Source organism: Neodiprion fabricii, chromosome 6, assembly GCF_021155785.1.
Source record: "Neodiprion fabricii isolate iyNeoFabr1 chromosome 6, iyNeoFabr1.1, whole genome shotgun sequence".
NCBI classification, from domain to species: Eukaryota; Metazoa; Arthropoda; class Insecta; order Hymenoptera; family Diprionidae; genus Neodiprion; species Neodiprion fabricii.
Window position 1 is genome coordinate 8,211,041 of NC_060244.1, and position 21,021 is coordinate 8,232,061.

Here is a 21,021-nt window from a genome sequence, read left to right on the forward strand (position 1 = left end):
AATTCGCTCGACTAAATCATTTTGACAAACTGACTAAGTCGCAATTGTCGAATCGAAGTCATTGTGTTTGGAGCAAGTAAGAGATACCAGATCGAAGCGAACGGACACTCCAACGAAATCAATTTTGTTCCTTCACGAATAATTCCTTTCCCTCCGTGCAGCTTTTGAATCAAGCTCGTAATCCGTACCATTTATACTCTACTACGACTATAACAACACGAGCTTGAACTCACTCCGCGGCTTGTTGTTTCCTTTTTCTTCCCGTTAAACACCGGGTTCGTTTTGCGTGATCCACAGATGTGCCAGTATGTCCGAGAGTGTCCTGGAAGCAGCGAACAGCGACAACGATCAGAGAGCCTCCCTGTACGTATTTCCGGTGGCATTGCAAGCTGCGGCAAGCGGCGTTGGTCCATCCTACCTATCGGCCCAGTCACAGCCCTCGTCGATTCAGCAACAACAGCAACAACAGCAACAGCATTATGCAGGTGGAATTGGAGGAGGAGGAGGACACCAGACGATATCGGGCGGCTCGGTTTCGACGATATCGAACAACGCAGGGGCGAGTCAAACTTCGACGATGACGTCGACGGGGATCGGCAATCCCGGCGCCATCTTGGCCTCGAGGAGCGCCAATTCGAGAACCCACGCTCGATCCGCCAGTCACGGGGGTGTTTTGGCGACCGGACTCGTAACCGCGACTTCTTCGGCCGGGGCTGCGGCTCGTCCTTCGGCCCTCAAGAAACCCGGACATCAGAGGGCCTTCAGTCAAGGCCAGGTCGTCGACGTTCAGGGGCCTCATCTCGTCACTGGACACAGCCGCGTCGGTTCGAAAACCGACTTCATACTGCCTCCTGGACATCGGGAAGATGCCAGACCACCAACAGGCGGAAAGGTCCCATCCTTTCGCGGACACTCGCGGCAAGCTTCGAGGTTTGTTGGATCGGCATTGCGCCAATGTTTTTCCCGCTGTTGAACCCCTTTTCGTGATACTTGTCGATGTCTATATATATATACATATATTTGTGTGTATCTATGTCTACGTTGAAATCGATCAGGGCACCACGTTAACTGTTGTTTGTGGTAAAGGTGAAAATGTGCGTGTTTGCGATTAAACAATCACCCTGTACTCGTATAGATCGGAATCCATATACACGATAAGGCGTAGCGCCGCGCCTCCGTGGTGGAGAAGACTTTGGGCAAGGTGTTTTGGACCCGCTGCCGAAGAGCCGAGACTAAGAACCATTGTTCCGAATCACCTGGTACCACCGAAAACGCCAAAGACTCAGCATCCGAATGGGATCAGGGTGGATAACAGGTGAGCAATGTTGCGCTGTGTGTATTGTTATTAATGGGTGATGTCTGTGTGGACAAATTAATTATATTATGAAAATATAGGAAAATGATGAATACGACATCGATTAGTGGTCGTTGAAATCGATGCTGGAATTTCATTCGAACGAAATTCACATTATTTCTATTACTACATAGGAGCTTTGGGGCGGGGTTGAAGTTTCGAATTTTTTTTCTCAAATTTTGACTTCTTTACTTCAAGTTCTGTTCTTATTTATTGACAGCTGTCTATACGCGGTTTATCATCTTAATTGAATTCTCAGAAGCCCTCCCTTTCCTTTCAATAATTATCACCATTCTCGTTTATCGAGAAAAAGAAATTAGCATTGGTTGAATTGAATTTCAATGAAAAATCTTTTATCATTGTTTTTTTTTTTTTTTTTTTCTTCTTCCCCAGAGTACGCACAACGAAATATACACCGCTGAGTTTCTTGCCTCGAAATTTGCTCGAGCAGTTTCACAGAGTGGCGAACGTATATTTCATATCCATTGTCCTGCTGAATTGGATTCCAGCAATTAACGCCTTTGGGAAAGAAGTCGCCATGATACCGGTCATCTTTGTACTCGGTGTAACCGCGCTAAAAGACTTCTTTGAGGACAGAAGACGATTCAGCAGCGATCAACGTGTCAACAATTCCACATGCCGAGTATACGTTGGGTGAGTAAAGGTTTCTGTTTATTTCGTAAACAACGTATTGTCGTTGTCATTATTATTATTATTATTATTATTATTATTATTATTATTATTATTATTATTATTATTATTATTATTATTATTATTATTATTATTATTATTATTATTATTATTATTATTATTATTATTATTATTATTATTATTACCCTTCTGCGTATAGTTTTTGCTTCGAAACGTTACAGAAAAATAATAAAGGTATCGTATATAAGTGATTTCCACCGGCGCGAATCAGCGTAACTTTAACGAAGAAATTTCAATCAATTTTGTCTTAATTGCATACGATTGAAAATTCGATTACAATACCCTTTTTTTACTTTTCGATGTACGATGATTTTCGCCAGCGGTGAAATATCGCTGTGAATATTAACTTGAAACTTTTTTTCCTTTTCGCCTTTTTTTTTGTAATCCTTCTTAATTTTGCAGTAGCAAAAATGTTGCATGACCGCAGTCACTGTGCGTTATAGTTTATTATTCTTTGTGATAAAAAAGAAATTGATTGGTTTGTCATTTAATGCGGACGGGTTCGTCGTTATAATACGGGGATTTTCGTCAGCGAGTTAGGTTGCAATTGCGCAACAATGCCTCTGCGCTTCCGTAATCGTAGAGTTATTTCTCAATTTCACGCTTTGTCGACCATAGAAAATAACAAATCTGGTTTTTTTTCGTTCACTTGTTTTTTTTTTTTTTCTTTTTATTTACTCACACTATTATATCGTATTTATACGGTACGTAATACACATCTTCGTTTTTGATGCTCTTATAATGTAAAAACTATATAGAAAATCTCTATATTATACAAATCTATATTATACAAATATACTTAGATCGCACGCAGTATACATTTCTTTCACTTATATAAATCGCGAACTCAATTTACCGGAAAGACACAAAATTTTCATCAACGTCAAAATTTCAATCAATTCGTGTCTCATCTCTTCGACCGTATTGTTTAGAATATTATTTATCGCCTTGCCTCGTCGTTCTTTTATAACTATAATAATTGCGATATTTATAATTTATATTTCATAATTGTTTAGAAATTTGAAAAAATGTTTGTTTCCATTCCGTTTAAAAATAAGATTGTACGGCTTTTAAGATTAATATTTAACATAAATACGTTGCTTTTTATCGAGAGTCTTACGCTACTATTCGTCGATGAAAGATTCAACGGTTATATAACCGTTTAGTTTGTGACATTGGGAAAGTTCTCGCTCGCTGCCGACCGAAATGACGTTGTCATCGGCAGACACGGTTTACCACTCTTTACCACTTACAATTAAACCATTCTCTATTACGTATTACATTGACGGACTGCGGTCTACGATGCTGTTTCATTTCCTCCACTAACCATTTATCCGTACAGCGTACAGCGAGCTTACGCGCACGTGTCTGTCAATTTTCACGTCTCTAAACTCTTGCATTTCTCATTTTTTTTTCCTCCTCATCACTAAAATGTGCTGAAAAACGATTACACGATATAAATAATACGATGATTTTACAAATATATGTATGAATTATTTTTCCATGCCGTACAATTTCCCGGAATTTATTTTTGTTCAACAATCAAGAGATTCAAGTTTCATTAGGTTCGCTTCATCATTCGCACACTTATTTACGCTCAAAGAAACGCGTATTGGCGAGGATAAAATTATGCTGATACCACCAGAAGGTCACTGGATGTTTCCGGTTGTATACGAAGCGTTATAACAGAAAATCAGCACTAAGTCTTGCTTCCTGTTATAACTATCCGGCGTCTATTTCACTGAAAACTTATGGTGGCGTAGTTATCGTGGTTGGTAATAATCACAGAACACTCAATGACATCAGACTGGATAATTTCCAATGATTCAGTTATTTGAGTAGTGCAACGGAAATAAATTTGTGGATTTTGATTCTCTCGTTTAGGTACTTGGAAAAAAAAATCCAAAATTTTTGGTTTGGAAAGAAAGTTTGTTTTTTTTCCTTTTTTTTTCCTAATACACGAGGACAGAAAGAAGATAAAGAATGGGATTAAAACACGCATCGAATCTTGCATGACATCAGTTTCGCTGCACAGATGGGTTGCGATACGTATATATTATTATTATATATATATATATTATTATTATATGTGTATATTTGCGTACGCGTTACGTAGAACTCCGGACATCGAAGCCCTTCTGGGTCTTGGCTGTTGTAACGACGTCGTCACAGCTTTTGACCTTGGTAAAAGACATTTGCAAATAAAAAGAGAAAATTAAGAGGGAGGCAGAGAGAGAGAGAGAGAGAGATATTCTCGGCGTGGGTAGTAAACGTGAGTGGTAAATAGTTTTTTTTACGGCTTCTTACCTTATTTCATCACGCGGTTTAATTTCGATGGTTATATTATAATTTTACTATTCATTTTATCCTTTTCATTCTTGAGATGCGACGACAACGATTCGTGTATTATTTATACACGTATGTATGCATGTATTAGCTTTTTTGAGTGGGTGTTGATTTATCGCCTATAGGTATTGGCGAAATATGGAAAGAGAGAGAGTGAGTGGGAGTAAAAAAGGAACGAAACTCGAACGAGCAAGGTAAACGATAACAATAACGAAGTTAGCACAAGTTGACTTTGCGCTGTTTAAACGCGATTGATTTGTCGGCGGTAATAAGTGATGCGGGAATTCTAATGAAAATACGAAGATTTCACAAAATTACAATATATCTACACGGTTTAGCGTGGGTTTGCAATGAAACGAATCTACCCGATAACGAGCCGTGCCCAATTTTAACTGACGGTTAAATAACTCGAGATACTTGAGACGTCTTGTCTTTATTAACGATCAGAATTTAGCGAAATTTTTCTTTTGTATTCTTCACGACCCTTTACGTTATGCGGATAGTTTTCATTCGGTGATATTAAATCCGCGTGCGTAACTTATCAAGTTCGAAAATCGTCGGTGGGATAATTATAACGTTGACAATTAGATACTGATAATTGCGATATAAGCAGGTATACATATAAAAAAACAAATACGCAATAACTGAGAAGACAAAACATCGATTCATCAACGTTAATGAATGACAGTGAAGATTTGCTCGCTGTATGAGTTGCGAGTAAACTAAATATAGAATAAGTATAATTAATCTTGATATCGATTTTATTAATCGTTACACGAGAAATATGATTATATTTTCGTCTTGGCTCCCAAATAAGGTTGCTACTTGTACGCGTAGACATTTTTTTTTCGCTTTTTTCCACTCACGACAAGATTGCAGTGGTACGAAATTAAATCATATACTATATATATATATATTGTTATATATACATAGAGAAAAGTATATACGTGCGGAAACAGGGATCATTTACTCGCGGTGTGTACGCAATCAAGATTTGCAATCTCTCTAATCTGTCACGGTTGACCGCTGCCCAAAAAGATGCCGGTATAGGTATGATTTATACCTTGTACGTTGATTGTTATTATATACCCACCCGTAATAAGATTAAACGTTGTAACGAAACATAAACACAATCGCGGTCCCAGACCAAAGAGGGAAGCTCGAAAGATCTTAATCCTATTTAGGCACTCGACTTGGCCTACACGTGTATTTCATGCATATATATAAGCATACTTGCACGTTGTATTACAATGGCTAATTGCCGTGCGGTTGTAGATTTGAGGAAACTTTCTTGAGGAAACTTTTTATCGTGAAGCCTGGACAATCGGTTTTGACAAACGAGTATGTCGTAGATGTATGTTACAATGATGCATGCTTAACCTCGTGGTTTAAAATGTCGACTTGGCGGTTTCATTTTTGTTGATAAACGTAACGGTTGTAATTTGTACAGTATATTATATTATTATATTATATTTAAACCAGCAACATGTATTATATTAACGGAAATTGTTGGCGATTTGTACGCTAATAAATGTGCAGGAAATTTGCGAAAGTATAATTATTCTGTCGATATTATTCATGGACATACTGTTTGATAAACAACATCGACAAATCTAATTTCTTCATAATACGTTTCTATTACACAAGGTCCTGGAAAAGTGGTTATCCTATTTTTAGAAATTATACGCACAAAACTGTTGTTTTTGTTCTTTCAAGCTTCTATTGAAGATGAACGAAAAAAATTTAGACAGATCCAATACGGTGGACGAAAATTTCAAATTTGATCGAATACGATCAAAAAACTCGATGCAGGGGTTTTCCGGGTCGCTGATTAGATTCGTTACACTGAATTTCATGAACTTGATTTCAGATTCGTAATCAGCGACTCCAAAAATTTGTAACTTATGTAAAACATGTATACTACGCGTAGAGAGGGGTAACTTTCTCGGAAATGAATTATACCTTCAATTTTCACGATTTTCTTCAATCAATTTGTTTCCATAAATAATAATTTACATCATATCGGAATTAGCAAAAGACCGCAAAAAAAAAAAAACAAAAAAATGTTTTCAAAGTCCTCTAATTAAACAAAAAATGTATGTAAACAGGTGGTAAGAATACCTGACACTATGACTCAAAGTTTATGCTTTTGTCTGCATCTAATTTTCTTTTTTACGTCATGTTGCACATTACGCATATTGTTGAACGTTATCACGTCGGTATTCTATATTCCATAATATTACTAGTTATTTCCGTAAATTCTTACATTAACGAACCAATTACCAACGACAATGGTTACGATATGTATAGGCAATTTTCACATACGCTTTACGTACGTACGTACGTACGTCAATTTTAAACATCGTTCGTCAACAATTTGAGGATCATTTCAACAAGTCTCTTGGTCGTTTCGTCACGTGCTCTCATAGACGTTTTAACCGGCACGCTTTTTACATTATGCAATAGGATTTTTTTTTCTTCTCGTTCATTTTGTTTTTAATATACTTTTCATTACTCGGACTGTTTAGACTGTGAATCACGACGATTGTTGTTTATTGCGAAAAATTTTATTGGCATGTACCTGTATAATAGACTATTTTTATTTTTGTTTATTCCTTTTTCTCTTTTATCAATACTTCAAAAATCGTTGCGTAGAAACGTACATATCGATTCTAATGACTTGAAAAAATTCAGAGACACTCTTTAACTATTATATTTCGAAGCAAATTAGTTATATTTAGCGAAATGAAATCTTGTAAAATTGTAAAAAAACAGAAAAAAAATATGGAAGAAATCGACGAAACAACAAAATACCGGAGAGTGATAATTCTACTAAAAAAATCATAACTCGCTGAAATTTCAATATTTTGAGCTGAAAATTGACCGAGTAACTCTCAGTACACAATTATTTAAGAAAAAAAAAAAAAAAAAAAACGGACGTACCGCGTGACGAAAAAAAAGATATTTATTCGAATTAGTGATGTCGATTTTTTGGAAAAATAATGAATCAACAATTCTTACGTTATATATCTTGGATGAAATCAGATTATTTTGGATGTTTTTCATACGATAAGTACGGTGAAAATGTCGCTGGGTCATTTTGGCCCCGGCGAGTATCGTAAGGTTTAAAAAACATACGTTCTGATATTATATATAAATGCGTATAAAAATTTGACACGCGTGTATGACAATACCGTCTTTTAAACGAAGTTTTTCGTCCCATAATCTTTCCGTGTCCCGTTCCTTTAGTTCTTCGCTTTCCTTTCCTCCTTTACAATCCCGGGATACATAACCGCCTACATTTGTCGATTATTACCAATGCAGTATGTGCGTATTAAGACCTTTTACCTCGCACCTCCGAACGTTTAGAATTTGTCCGTGAGGGCATTTCTTACCTATGTTAACAATGCCCAAATACCCACGCGCCTGCTCGCACGCATCGCGTGTCTCGTTAATACTTCACTGTATTCATCTCTGTGTAACGCACGTATAGGTATACATACGATGCATAATGTCTTGCTGCAGAACACACGCGTGTAAAAGTGATGTTCGATACGAGTGACGGAGGGGAAAAAAAATTTTAAAAAATCGCTAACCCTGAATGAGCAACCGCTGTTACAATGTAACGAACAACGCCGCCACACACGCTTAAATCTCTATCTCACACACGTGACGCCCTTGCGTAATTTGTTCGTGTATATATGTATATAAATATATGTACATACAATATGTACGATATATTCGCGCCTATGTGTGGAGCGCGTGCTTGGACGCGTATAATGTAACTGTATCACTGACCTAATTCCCAGCGTAGGTTCGCTTATTGATTGACCTCTACAACAAACAAAAAAGAAACAGGGAAAAAAAATAATAATAATAATAATAATTAACGAAACGCACCGCGACACCCTTTATCTTGCGCAATAACTACAAAACTGCCAGGCACCTTTATCTTTTCCACTTGTTTAATTTTTTTTTATTCTTTTGCCCCCATATTAAACGCTATCAATTAAACACCGTATAATTATTACATGTACTCGACATTCGAGGTGTAGGCCAATCGATTGGAAAAAGTCGTGTGAAAGTCATGTTTTCTTTTTTTTTTTTTTGTTTTTCTTTTTTGTCAACTGTTATTTTATAATTTCTTTTTACTTGTTATTCTTTTGAAATCTTTCTAATCCCAACCGAAACAAAATTCGAGAGGGAGGGAAATGAAATTAGGGATTCATCCAACGGAGAGATTTTTTTCTTTCACGTTCATTTAAAGCACAATTAACAGAAGGCTGCAGGTCGAAAATGCGGGTGGTGAAAATAATGAACGAACGAACAAAGTTACGAATACTCGAAATTCCAAAAGTTATTCATAACTCTTACATATACGGTGGTAACATTTGAAGTTTCGACCTTTCGAAATTTTGACCCGCAATCTTATGTTGCTTGTTTTTTCAAATGAACTTGAAAACAGAGATAAAAAAACTCCGTTCTTGGGATAAATCGTTGGTTTCATTGCCTTCCTCCTCGAAACAACGAACTCTTACACCCACAATTAGTAATAACATATTTTGGATACGAGCTTTAAACTACCGTTATAATTGAATTTGGAAAATAAACTGTGATCTAGGATCCTTAAGACCTGGTTCTATAAAAAAATCCTATACGTTGGGGCTTTAAAATTTCATAGTACAACTTGTCAATGTACAAGTTAGACAGATTTTAGAAAATCGCTATTTTCGCATAGTCAATTTCCTCCCAGTCGCCTCAGACTTTACGTCCACTGTCGTAATGGTGCGGTGATAAAAAAAAAACTCATTACTACTTAAAGCTAATTATGTCTGTAAGTTTTTACCGACTAGATTTTTGTATTCATGTCATACCTATGCATATCATGTGTATATATCTAAACGTATTATGTATACGGGTCTGTTTAATTTAAACGGCAAAGTCTGCAAGTGAGATGTGTGTGTGTGTTTTTTTTTCAATTTATTTTACCGTTCTTTAACCGCGTTAATTATAACACAGACCGCAAAGAATACGACGAGATTTTTTTTTATCTTTAAATAATGAATATAGATAAGTGACACTTGAACGTAATTACTTTTCAATCACGTAATTTATATATCATGTTACACATTTAAATACACAATTTTTTATGTACACATAAAATTTTATATTTCGTAAACGTACAATGTTGCGTTTTTTTTTAAAAGTCTGATGCTATGATTACAAGATTTGATGGAAGACTAAATAATTTCAAACGTTGTTTGATAACTTTTTCTCTTTTTTTTTCGTTTTGATTGTTATTCATTTGATTTTTTTTCTTACGCCACGAAACGCTTCTGGGGTTCAGAAAAAATGATCGGTTCACTTTGGTTAACGTATTTTAATGATCAATTTAATATTTGGAATTAGTCGAATTTATCACTTTCGTATTGTACTTCGAACCGAAGGTTATTTCTCACGCCGTGTTGTAACTATACGTGTATAATATCACAAAGTACTTGATATTACAGCTGACAATGAGATCCTCTCACCCACCTCGGCATTGAAAAAAGATCGTAACTTACGATCTACCTAATTTATATATCTGAACAATACGCGATTACGTAGCGTGAAATATAAACGATACCGCTTAGGAATAATATTAAAGTTGGTGCGCCTATTTTACCCGCGCGTGAACAAATCCGTTTGATATATGCGTAGGTATAACGGGCATTCCGTGTCAATTCGATTTGCACATTTCGACGTTTGAAACCTGTGGTAATTTTCTATCGTTATTTTTTTGTACGACTGTTTTTCCGCACCGAATATATTCGAAAGTTTTTATGGTTTTACCTCTTTCAGAATTCTCAAGAAAACGAACTTTCGTCTTTCGTTTATCTTAAGGTCAGTCGCAAATTATACATTTTGTTTTTAACCATGATTTACGAGAAATTGCGACGTCATTTTATTTTCAGATTCGATGATATATGTTAGAACAGGGCGGGGTCGAAGTTTCGAATTTAAAAAGTTACGACAGATTATTTGCCGGTGAAAGTTGGAGTAAAAAAATCCAACTCAGAAGAAACAATAAAGTTTCGAATAGTCGAAACCCCGACGGTTCAAAGTTCCGAAAAGTGAAGTTACGATAGAGGAAAATATTTGAAACAGTAAAATTCTAAAAATTGAAATATCCTCACACAGCTTAATTTACTCAACGACTGGATGTAAAAAATCAGAAAAATCATAAATTTAGTGACCGGGATTTCAAACGTAAAAATATCGAAAATCCAAAACACAGAAATATCAAAATGGTGAAATTTCACCAGGCCAGAAATTCACAGAACTGAAAATCTTGAATCATTTAGAGTTTCGATATTTCGGGCTTTAAAATTTTCTCATTTCCGCACTTTCGGAAAATTAAGCTTCGGGTTTCGAACGATTTGAAAATGTGATATTTCGCCGCGAAAAAAATTCGGAATATCGCGCTCTCGGGACTTTTCGAATTTGAAAAATTTCCACCCAAACCTATCAAAACATCTTTTATTTTCCTCTTGCAAAGCGTCAGTTGAAACGTTTGAACGATGATTTTTCACGGAATGTCCTTTACACATGTAAAACTACGCAGCCGTGGTATAACGATCGTTTTCCTTCGTCCTTGATCAAGCCGCGTCTCGAGGCTTTCTTGATCGAGACCTCGACACCTGTAACTGTCGGCAATTGCTCTTATTATACATCTAGCTAAATGATGCTGCAAATCGTTTCACGGCTTCGGGTGTTGAAAACGCGATTACAGAACTGCTGCAGGATGTCGAACAGAGTAACTAACCGCTCAACCTTGATCCTTGGGTGAACGGTGACATTGAACAGAGAGTCTCGATAAATCTGCAGTTTGTATCCAGGTAAACAGGCGGCGGATTGCGAGGACGGAGTAGAATTCAATTTTATCCCCTTAATCGCTTATCCGCTCCAAGGTGGAAAAATTTCATTCGTTATTATAAATCACTGCGCCTCGTGTTGTATGAAATTTTTTTTAATAAAATATGCTTGAATACCAAGCGTCGTTAGAATCGTCGATCGCTGTACTCTCTTTTTCATTTTCCATCCAAAACTATAGTTTCTGGTTATGGTGAATGATGGTAATTGTCAAGAATTGTACGGTAACCACAATTTCATAATTTTTACCAGTGAAATCATCTTCATGCTTGACGTTTAACGTAATTTATATTGTAATAAATGAATTGAATCGAATGTGTAAAAACAATTACGAATGTTCGATCGAACTTGAAATTAGCGTACCTTTTGCATACACTTAAAAGAATCACACTCTAAACTTGGTTCCTTATTCGATGGTTTACCGATTGCTTCGCTAAGTCGATGTGTGTAAACGAGCCTTCTATTTTCGAAAAAGTTTAACCCTTCCCTTCACATTCAAGCGACAAAAGTTGTTATAAATAACAAACTGTTGAACCTATTTACTTGAAATTTTTTTTATAATATACCGAAAGCTTACTTCAAAGGATCATGTAGTGAATACGGTCAAAAATTCAATTTCCGTATACTAGAAAAATGTAATGGACAAAAAAGAAGATGATTTATTTTTACAAAAAAAAAATTCATAATTTTTCTATTCAATCAATATTTAAGGGCTTAAATCTTAGCTGAGCCGTTCAGGTACTTAAAGTTGAGGAAAAAATGTCTGAGGTGTTTTTCTACACCCCTAGATGGCAAGTAAAGGTAAGTAAGGGTGTCGCTACAAAATTCGCATTGCACACAACGTGTATTATTATATGCACACACCTTATTTTATACGCTTATATCATGCGTACGAAAATATTTCGAAACTCGTTGACGACGAAACGAGTATTATATCAAAGCGTGTGCATGTATACGTATACATATTATATACCCGTGTACGCATGCGTGTACCTCGCTGGTGAAATTTTACAACTTTTGAAGTTTGCATATAAGCAAACGTTTTATTTACGTAACTTGTCACAATCGTTAAACCTTGACGCATTATACTATTTATTTTTTCGATAAATACTATGGTACATACTACACGTACACGTGTAACGATATATATATATATATATATATATGTATACATAAGAGCAGTTTTGCGATTTTAGAAACTTGTAATTTTTGAAATTTTAGTCATAGAATAATAATAATGATAATTATCAATTAATTATACATATAATATACAAACAAAATTTTATTCACGCGCCGCAGAATCTTCATGACTTGTAATTACACCTACTTATTATCACCAAAATTCGAACATATCTTGCTTGCATCTTATACTTTAGCTACCGCACATATACGTGTATTGAAAAAAAAAAAAAAAAAACAAATAAACCAACAACGTGTATTATACTCAGGCGAGGGCGTTGGATAGATTTGAAAGTAATTTATGTCCGAGTTGTTTTTTCGACCTCCCGAGTATCTACTCATTGTGGCCACAGTCAGAAATAGATGTCCGAAAGTTTTTTCCTTTGATTTTTTTTTTTGTCAACGTTTATTTTTTGCCGATTAGGTTCGAAATTGATATATATATATATATATACACACACACAAGAAAAATATGCGTAGATTCACGATTTTATGTTTTAGTTTGCCGTGTTCATTCGTTCGATTCCGACGATTCTATAATATCTTTACTTTTTGTACTTTGACCTATCTGCAATTTATTTTCAATTTTTTTTTTTTCAATACTCTTCCTCATTATTTCGAATCCACCCGATGCTCGCTATTAGTGTTACCACCTTAGGTGCAGGCTCCTATATTATTTTCTTTCCGAGCAACGGTAATCAATGAATCTCGAGACTTCGATTTGCGCAACCTTTGTTATAATATCATTTACCGTCCAACGAACAAGCGTACCATACATCGATGTGTGCACGTACGTACCTACGTAAGTGAGTTTAGGCAGTTGTAACCGTGTTGCAAGTCAGTACGTTCAACGTTTGCCTAGAAACTCGGTCCACTTAAATGTAGGCTACGTAACCGTTGTATGTTGTACAGGGTTCGTCATTTTTATTTTTATCAATTTCCACTGCCACTCTTTGGCTATTTATTTATTTTCTGTTTTTTTTTTTTTTCTACCGCTATTTTTCGCCGCATACAATTTTTTTCTTTCTTCGCCTCGTTTCACGCAACAGATATCCGCAGGTGCATTCATACAAATGGAGTTTTGCTGTGTTTCACTTTCTTTCTTCGTTCAGCCTTTGTACATGTTACTCGTATAGATAACAGAATTGCAAAGGTTAGACTTGAAATATTGGGAACATTTACAAAGCAAAGAAGTTTTCACAGGTGTAGGAATTCAAGTTTATCAAGTTCAATCACGTGCGAGGAAATTGTGGAAAAACTGGGGTTTTTTTTTTTTTTTTTTTTATTGAATAATTTGGATTCCAAACGATGTTGTACATACGATTTCTTAATCGTCTTGTTTTTCGATAAATTTTCACGAATTTCAGTTCTCGGTTTTTGCTCGCGAACGTTGCTCAAAATTCTTTGCAAACTTCTTGTACCTAATAGATGTACAACATTTTACTTCACATCCTAATTGATTTGATAAGAAAAGATTCGTACATGATTGATGAAATCAGGTTACACAACCGAATGAATAGCTGTGGCTATAAATAATGTACGCGTACTTTGTGATTTTGTAAAATCTATTTTGGGCAATTGAGTGCGGAGCTTGAAGAATTTTTTTTACTCCAAATTTCACCACCGATATATCAGCTGCACTACTTTCGGCATTTCAATATATCGTATTAGCGTTTGTTAAAAATTGATTTCTTTTCTTACGTGCTATTGAAACCTTGAATCGTTTATAATCAAATTCGACTATAAATCTTAAATCCGATCGAATATTTCAAAGTTTTTTTTTTTTTTTTTCACATAATTTTCGTTATTCGCATATTGTTTTTTTTTTTTTTTTTTTACAATCAATGTTACACGGACAAACGTTTTGTTTTACGTATACATTATTACACAGAATCGTGTGAACGATTTTAATATATGTATAGTATAATCTAACGATGTGAAGAAGTAGGAATATTATTAACTGTGGGAAGGTACTGTATATAATAGAGGAATGATGTACCTGTATACATATACGTGGGTGGGTCACGTTGCGTATGCCTAGACACATATGTTAAAAACAGGATTTGTAGACGTTCACAAAGTGTGCCACGGTCGTCTCTCTCCTTGAACAACAAACGCTTATTACGAATGTACTCGCATAGACGTTTGCTCCCCTCGTAGTGTAACTCTCTATATTTCATCGACGATTTTTATTCATCTCGATGTACGTTATGCACACTTGATTTTTTATCTCTTCAAAATATACCTACAAATATAGAAAGTAATGTAATAATAAGCAAAAGCTATGATGTCGACGCTTTATTTCGAATCATTTGGAAATAGTTAAAAATCTGACAGATTTCTCTCAGTGTATGTTTATGCGAATTGCCCCAAATTATCCCGCGGTGGGTATTAAAATGCTTCAAATTGAATAACTCGGAATTTTGAATCGTAAAATTGTAATTGGTAATTCGTCGGAGTGCCCGTAAGGTTTATGCGTATTTGTTATCTTATATACCGGCAAGGCAAGTTTACCACAAGTTAAATCACATCGGCAAATCGTATACATCACCAGGTCGCTTTAATCTCCGTTATTGGACATTTGTTTCCTGCAGTAGCTGTAGCGATTCTATCTCATACGTGTCATACATGTAATACATACCCGTGAATTATGAATGTAATACAAGTACATCTGATACATCATTGTACTTGCCTGCATACAAAATTTATACGCGCGAGATTACTCGAAGATTACTCAGTTTAATTAACACTGAATTTTTGTGTTTAATCGCAGATATATGACATTACATTTATATATGCACGTTTCGTGCATCAAAAGTATTAAATATAGGTTATAAATTAAAAGGCTGCAGGAGATAAAAGAAAGTAAAAAAAAAACGCGTATTGTCATTTTTATAAAATTAATATACGTATAATAAATATATTTATAGAAAGTAAAATTATTTGATTCTTCTACTGGATCAAGAACGCCCCAACATTGTGTTTTATTTGTTGGTTATCATTGTTGCGGCGGTATTTCTATGTGTAACTTGGAACGTTTCTTCGAAGCGGGTAATAAAAGGTAGAAATATTGCATGCAACCTCCACGTTTCGACTCCCACGTGTGCCTCACATAATTTCAACGCCAGGGGGAAATAGTTTGCTGAATTGATGTGTCGATAGATTTCCGAATTAATTATCATTCATCTAAATTAATGAGAATCAACCGAATTATAGAAGATTAGGTCAAGTTGATTTCAATTAGTTTGGATTCGTGTCGGAATAATTTTTTCACAGAGAGAAAGAAAAAAAAAATTAAGTCTAATGAAATGAAATTAATTTGAATGAACGTGAAATACAGAAGAATGAATTGAATTTTTTGAAAACTCAAATGAATTAAAAATTAACCATCGAGAATTGTCGAGAAAGAAAACTGAAATTCACGAATCGAAATGAATCGAGTTGGAATTGAAGAAATTTATTTAAATAAAAAATAAAATCAATTTGAAAAAAAAAAAATCAAGTCCAATTACGTGAATAAATTTAAAATGATTTGACTCAAAAAAATTATAGCGTCACTCAAATCTCGAGTCATTTTTCCCTCGTTTGAGCGAGTTTGTCTTGCTTCTATTTATTTATTTATTTATTTATTTATTTATTTATTTATTTATTTATTTTTATTTATTTTTTTTTCTTTCTCTTTCGTTTTCTTCTACAGAATATATACAGTATATGTATACTCCGGATATTATATACTTGATACGCGTGTCAAGTTATTTTGTGTAGGCAGGTAGACGTAAGTTTAATAGCCGTGAATCAGATTATAAACGACACGTCAAAACCGAGAGCAAAGTCAGGGTCACGACAAATAGTTTGATCCGAAGTAGATCGTGCAACTATATTCTCTAATTTACGACGATAATTTCTTCGGTTTATATCCTAATTCACGCGTGTACAAGTTTGTACATACGTACGTATTGTCAGGGTGGTCCTTTATTTAAACCAAACGATTCAGCAATTCCCCCAAGTTTTTCGAATATTTATCTCAACGGCTTTTTTATGCCTTCGTACGAGGCTTGTGTTCGGCCATAAAAATAGCATGGGGTTTTATCATCAATTTACGCATTATTTATTTTCTCCGGCAATTTTCATGAGAAAAATTTTAATCAAATGGGAATTTTTTCGATTATAAATTAACTCGACTAAAAATAATAATCTATTGCGTAAATAGACATATATTTCTAATGGAAAGGAAATGCGTGCTTGATGTGCAAGAGTACGGATGAAATCCGTTGACATCCTTATCAGTTGTGTACGTACGTAATAATCACTTATTCGACATCTGATGACGAAGCGTTGATAACACAGCTCGCGAAAGTTTTCTTGCATGTAGTTCCAACTGGTATTATTTATATACGTACCCTGTGTCTTGTTACGCTGGTTAACCAACTATAAATCTTGTTCGAGCTTCTTCGTTAATTATTTATACACCACGGTGTACGCCAAGTTGCAATCAATTTTCAATGATTTGTGTGGTTCGTATACCACGGCTATAACTTCATACATACTCTATTATATCTCTATATAATGTATAGTATACCTATGAGAATGCGAATATACACACACACACACATATATAATTACACAGATTGACAAAGTAACTCTGTAAGTACGTACCTATCATACCGTAATTGTTTACGTATGTAAAAAATCGTTGTCTCAGTAGCTAGTTTAATTGTCATTCGTTTGGATGAAAATTTTTCTTTTCTTTTTTTTTTTTCTTTTGTTACTTCTGTTCTTCAAATTTCAATTTCTCGTTTGTAAAAAATTGACAGCATTTCGTTGAAAGTTCGATGGTGTTTCATTTTTTTTTTTTTTTTTTTGTTTTTATATATCTTTACGTGATATCTCGTCGAAAGAATAATTAATTGAACAAGCTGCGAATTCCGTGTCTAATACACTTCGAATTTTCATATTTTGACGAGTTTTTTCCTCGTCGTTAATTATTACGCATTCAATTACCACCGTTGTTTGGCCTATCTGCCTCTCTCTCTCTTTCTCTCTCTTTCTCTTGCTTATGTATGTACACGATGTAATTCCCATATTCCCATATCATATACACTGACACGTGAGAAAAATGATATCGGTGTTCATTAATTACTTTCGAGACATACGAGGGCGTATAATATCGAACCCTACACATAATCATGCAGGCGAAGAAAATTCCTACAACTTTGTCCGTAAATATTCTACAAATATTGTGTACTTGCAATACGTGATAGATGATTAAAATGGGTATGGCGAATACAATCAGCGACCCCGAAAACCCCCGCATAGAGTTTTTTTTTTCTTTTTTTTTTTTTTTTACCAGATTTGATCGAATTTGAAATTTTTGTCCGCTTTATCGGATGCTCCGTCTCGAATTTTCGAAATCTGATTTCAGATTCGTAATCAACGACCCCGAAAAACGCAGAATACTGTCTTGCTTTAAAAGTTAACTAGGCACAATAATTTTTTTGATTCTTTCTTTTTTTTTATACTTGGTGTATTTTTATAATAATGTATACTTTTGTACACACCTTCAGCTTTATACTTATCTCGAAGAAAGCTCGACGCGAGTTGAGATCGACGGAATGTCGATGAGCAGTTAGTCTCATGTCGAGTCTTGCTGCGACGAACGAACGAACGCGTTTGGCGACATTCTGTTAACGACCGGAGCAATACTAGTTAGTAGTAGTAGTAGTCGTAGTTGTTTAATGCCGCATGAGCTTGGCAGGTTCATACGATGGGATTTGATGCAAGGTAAAACGCTTCGTCTCGTTTCCCATCGTTGTCTCAGCAGCCTGAGTATAATGAACGGTATAAAGACGAGAAGAAAAGAAAAAGTACGATCGAAACTCGTTTTTCTGATATTATTATACGATCAGAGATAGAGATTTTGGAAATTAACTCTTGGCAACATCGCGAGGTTGAAATTTTTAACGTTATCGTAACGAAACATTGGAAAGAAATTCAATATCTTCAAGCTTCCGATGCTTACAAAGAAACTTTGATTCCCAAATATGAGTATGTATTATTTTTTTTATTACGGTTTGCTCAATTTCAGACAATTCTAAAATAGCGAAGTAAAAGTTTTTCCCTCAATATGAATCCTCGCAGTAAAGTTACTCAAAGTAATCGAAAAGTATTTGATTATTATATTGTATTCTACGTTATGTACCGAACATCGATGATTATTCATGATTAGTTATAATTTCAACCAGTTCAGAATATCGCCCGATGAATATTCACAAATTTTATATGCACAATTATTATTCCCCTAGACTTGCCTGTAAATTTCGGTTGTTTCGATTAACGCATGGATTTGTTAAAAATCACGTTAAATATCAAGAGAGATGTACAACAATATGTCATTTGAACAGAAATACGAATGCTTTGTGAATTTTCACGATTTCTTCATTTCATTGATAATCGTTAAAATCACTATTTTTATCATAACATACGTGACATACCATGTAACATGTATTCTTCTTGCATAAAATATTTATGCACAACTCGTCCGATGTAAGTTCGATCAAATTTTACTTCGGTCGTGCGCATTATGAAATTGCAAATACAACCGACACGTTCGTCTTGTCCTCTATCGATCACGGCAACGAAGTCTTATTGTTATGTACACGGTGTGTAATACCTAGGAGATAGATGATCGATTATGAAAGAGAGAGAAAGAGTGAAAAAAAAATTCCACCACTACAGAAACTTTTCCATTTCCACGAGACGTATATAATAGGTTGTAAAGTTTACGCAATAAAGAATTCGGAAATAAATATTTACGTCTGGTGCTCAATCATATAAAAAGGAGAGTGAGCGGGCTGCACGTAACAAAAGTTGAAAGAAAAAGGGACGACATATTACGATGTATAATGTAATGTCAAACAAAGTATAAAAGGCGAAAAGGTGTGTGTGTATTTTTTTATTTATTTATTACCATTGTTGTCTCGAATTTTAATTATTATCAATAAATCGTTGAGCGTTTCGATGAATTGTGATATTCACGAGAACGTGAAGGATTAGAATTAGCAAAAACTTAAACTTTGTCACGATTTTTTATTCGAATAATTACGATAATTATCGTTCTGCTCTTCAGCTATTTTAACATTTTTTGTGCTTTAACCATTTTCAAATTTTCTCCTCTTTTATTTGTATTCGTATCTAATGTCAAGGTGCGATCGTTCGGTTTCAGCGGTTGAGAAGCTACTTTTGATGCGATAAAATCAAAGGAAACTGAAAAACCAGATATATTATATATTATTAGAAAGACAATAAAATTTCAAGATATATTTTTGAACTGTATTTAAATTTTTTCATACAAGTTTCATTCTTTATTTACAATGTTTTCTTTTTCTTTTCTTCCATCCGGATTTTCATTAATTTGTACTTATATGTATCTAACTTATATTTATCGTTGACAGCGATTTATGTTCTTTTCCATCGCGCACGATTTTCGTTATATTTAAATAATATAATTTCTTAACGTTTTAATTATATTACTATACCAATACGAACTGATACAAATTCGCTATGCGTTATTAAAAATTCACTCGAATATTATAACACTTATTGTATATTATATAAATAACAATTTTGTCGATGGTGTCAAATCGATACTATCATTATTGAAATTGTTATTGCTCATCGTCGTTACTGTTGCTGCTGTCGTTTTCTTTCTTTCTTTCTTTCTTTCTTTCTTTCTTCTTCCCTTTTTTTTCCCATCCTTTAGGTAACTATCCTACGTTACAATTCTGCAGGTACGTAAGAAGAAAGGTGGAACACATTCCGTATTTGACACACAAGTCTTTACAGTTATGCTGCGTAAGATTTCATTTCACATCACGTATTATACGTATACATACATATATATTTACAACACAGGCATACACAGGGACGAAACAACGCGTGGTTTGAAACATCTGATTTCTTTTTTGTCCTTCATTAAAGTGTTTTTTTTTTTCAATTTATTTGGATACGCGCAACATTCTTTTGGAGTCTTTCGAGTCAGTCATCTGCATAAATTGCAAATCAAGCGATGGATTGAGGAAAATTCTTTCTGCCTGAGCGGCTTTACTGATATAGTATATATATGTATATGAGGCATTCCACGTATTTTTTATTGTCAAGTACGGTGTAGAGTGTACGAAAAAAAAAACATCCTTTACCGAGTTTTGGATTATTAGAATTTGTTCGATTCGATTTACTTATTCAATTGTCGAACCGTTAGCCCCGATCGATTTCTTTCATATTTTTCTCGTAAACTGTTTGTTGGAAAATGAAAATTTTTGAGATCAAGACGAAATTGGGCGTTAGCTTTTCGTTTAGAAGCTACAGGCGAAACAAATAATTGAAAAATGAAATTAAAATCGAATTTAACGTTAATTTCAAAAATTCGTACTTATATTCTATTCGCGAACCCACTTTTTTCTTTTTTTTTTTTTTTTTTTCAACGTAACAAATAAAAAATATTAGCGAGAAAATTAACAATG

General features: G+C 34.6%; 1 protein-coding gene across 3 annotated transcripts in view; it reads left to right on the forward strand.

Annotated features, from left to right (window-relative positions):
- The window catches only part of LOC124184517 (phospholipid-transporting ATPase VD), a 59,280-nt gene that overhangs the window by 9,028 nt on the left and 29,231 nt on the right, over nt 1-21,021 (forward strand). For all 3 annotated transcript variants that reach the window (XM_046574302.1, XM_046574304.1, XM_046574303.1), the window contains exons 2-4: nt 298-930; nt 1,136-1,315; nt 1,748-2,008. In XM_046574302.1, the coding sequence (XP_046430258.1) occupies nt 308-930; nt 1,136-1,315; nt 1,748-2,008 (1,064 nt within the window). In that variant the 5' untranslated portion in view covers nt 298-307. The remainder of the gene's footprint in view (nt 1-297; nt 931-1,135; nt 1,316-1,747; nt 2,009-21,021) is intronic.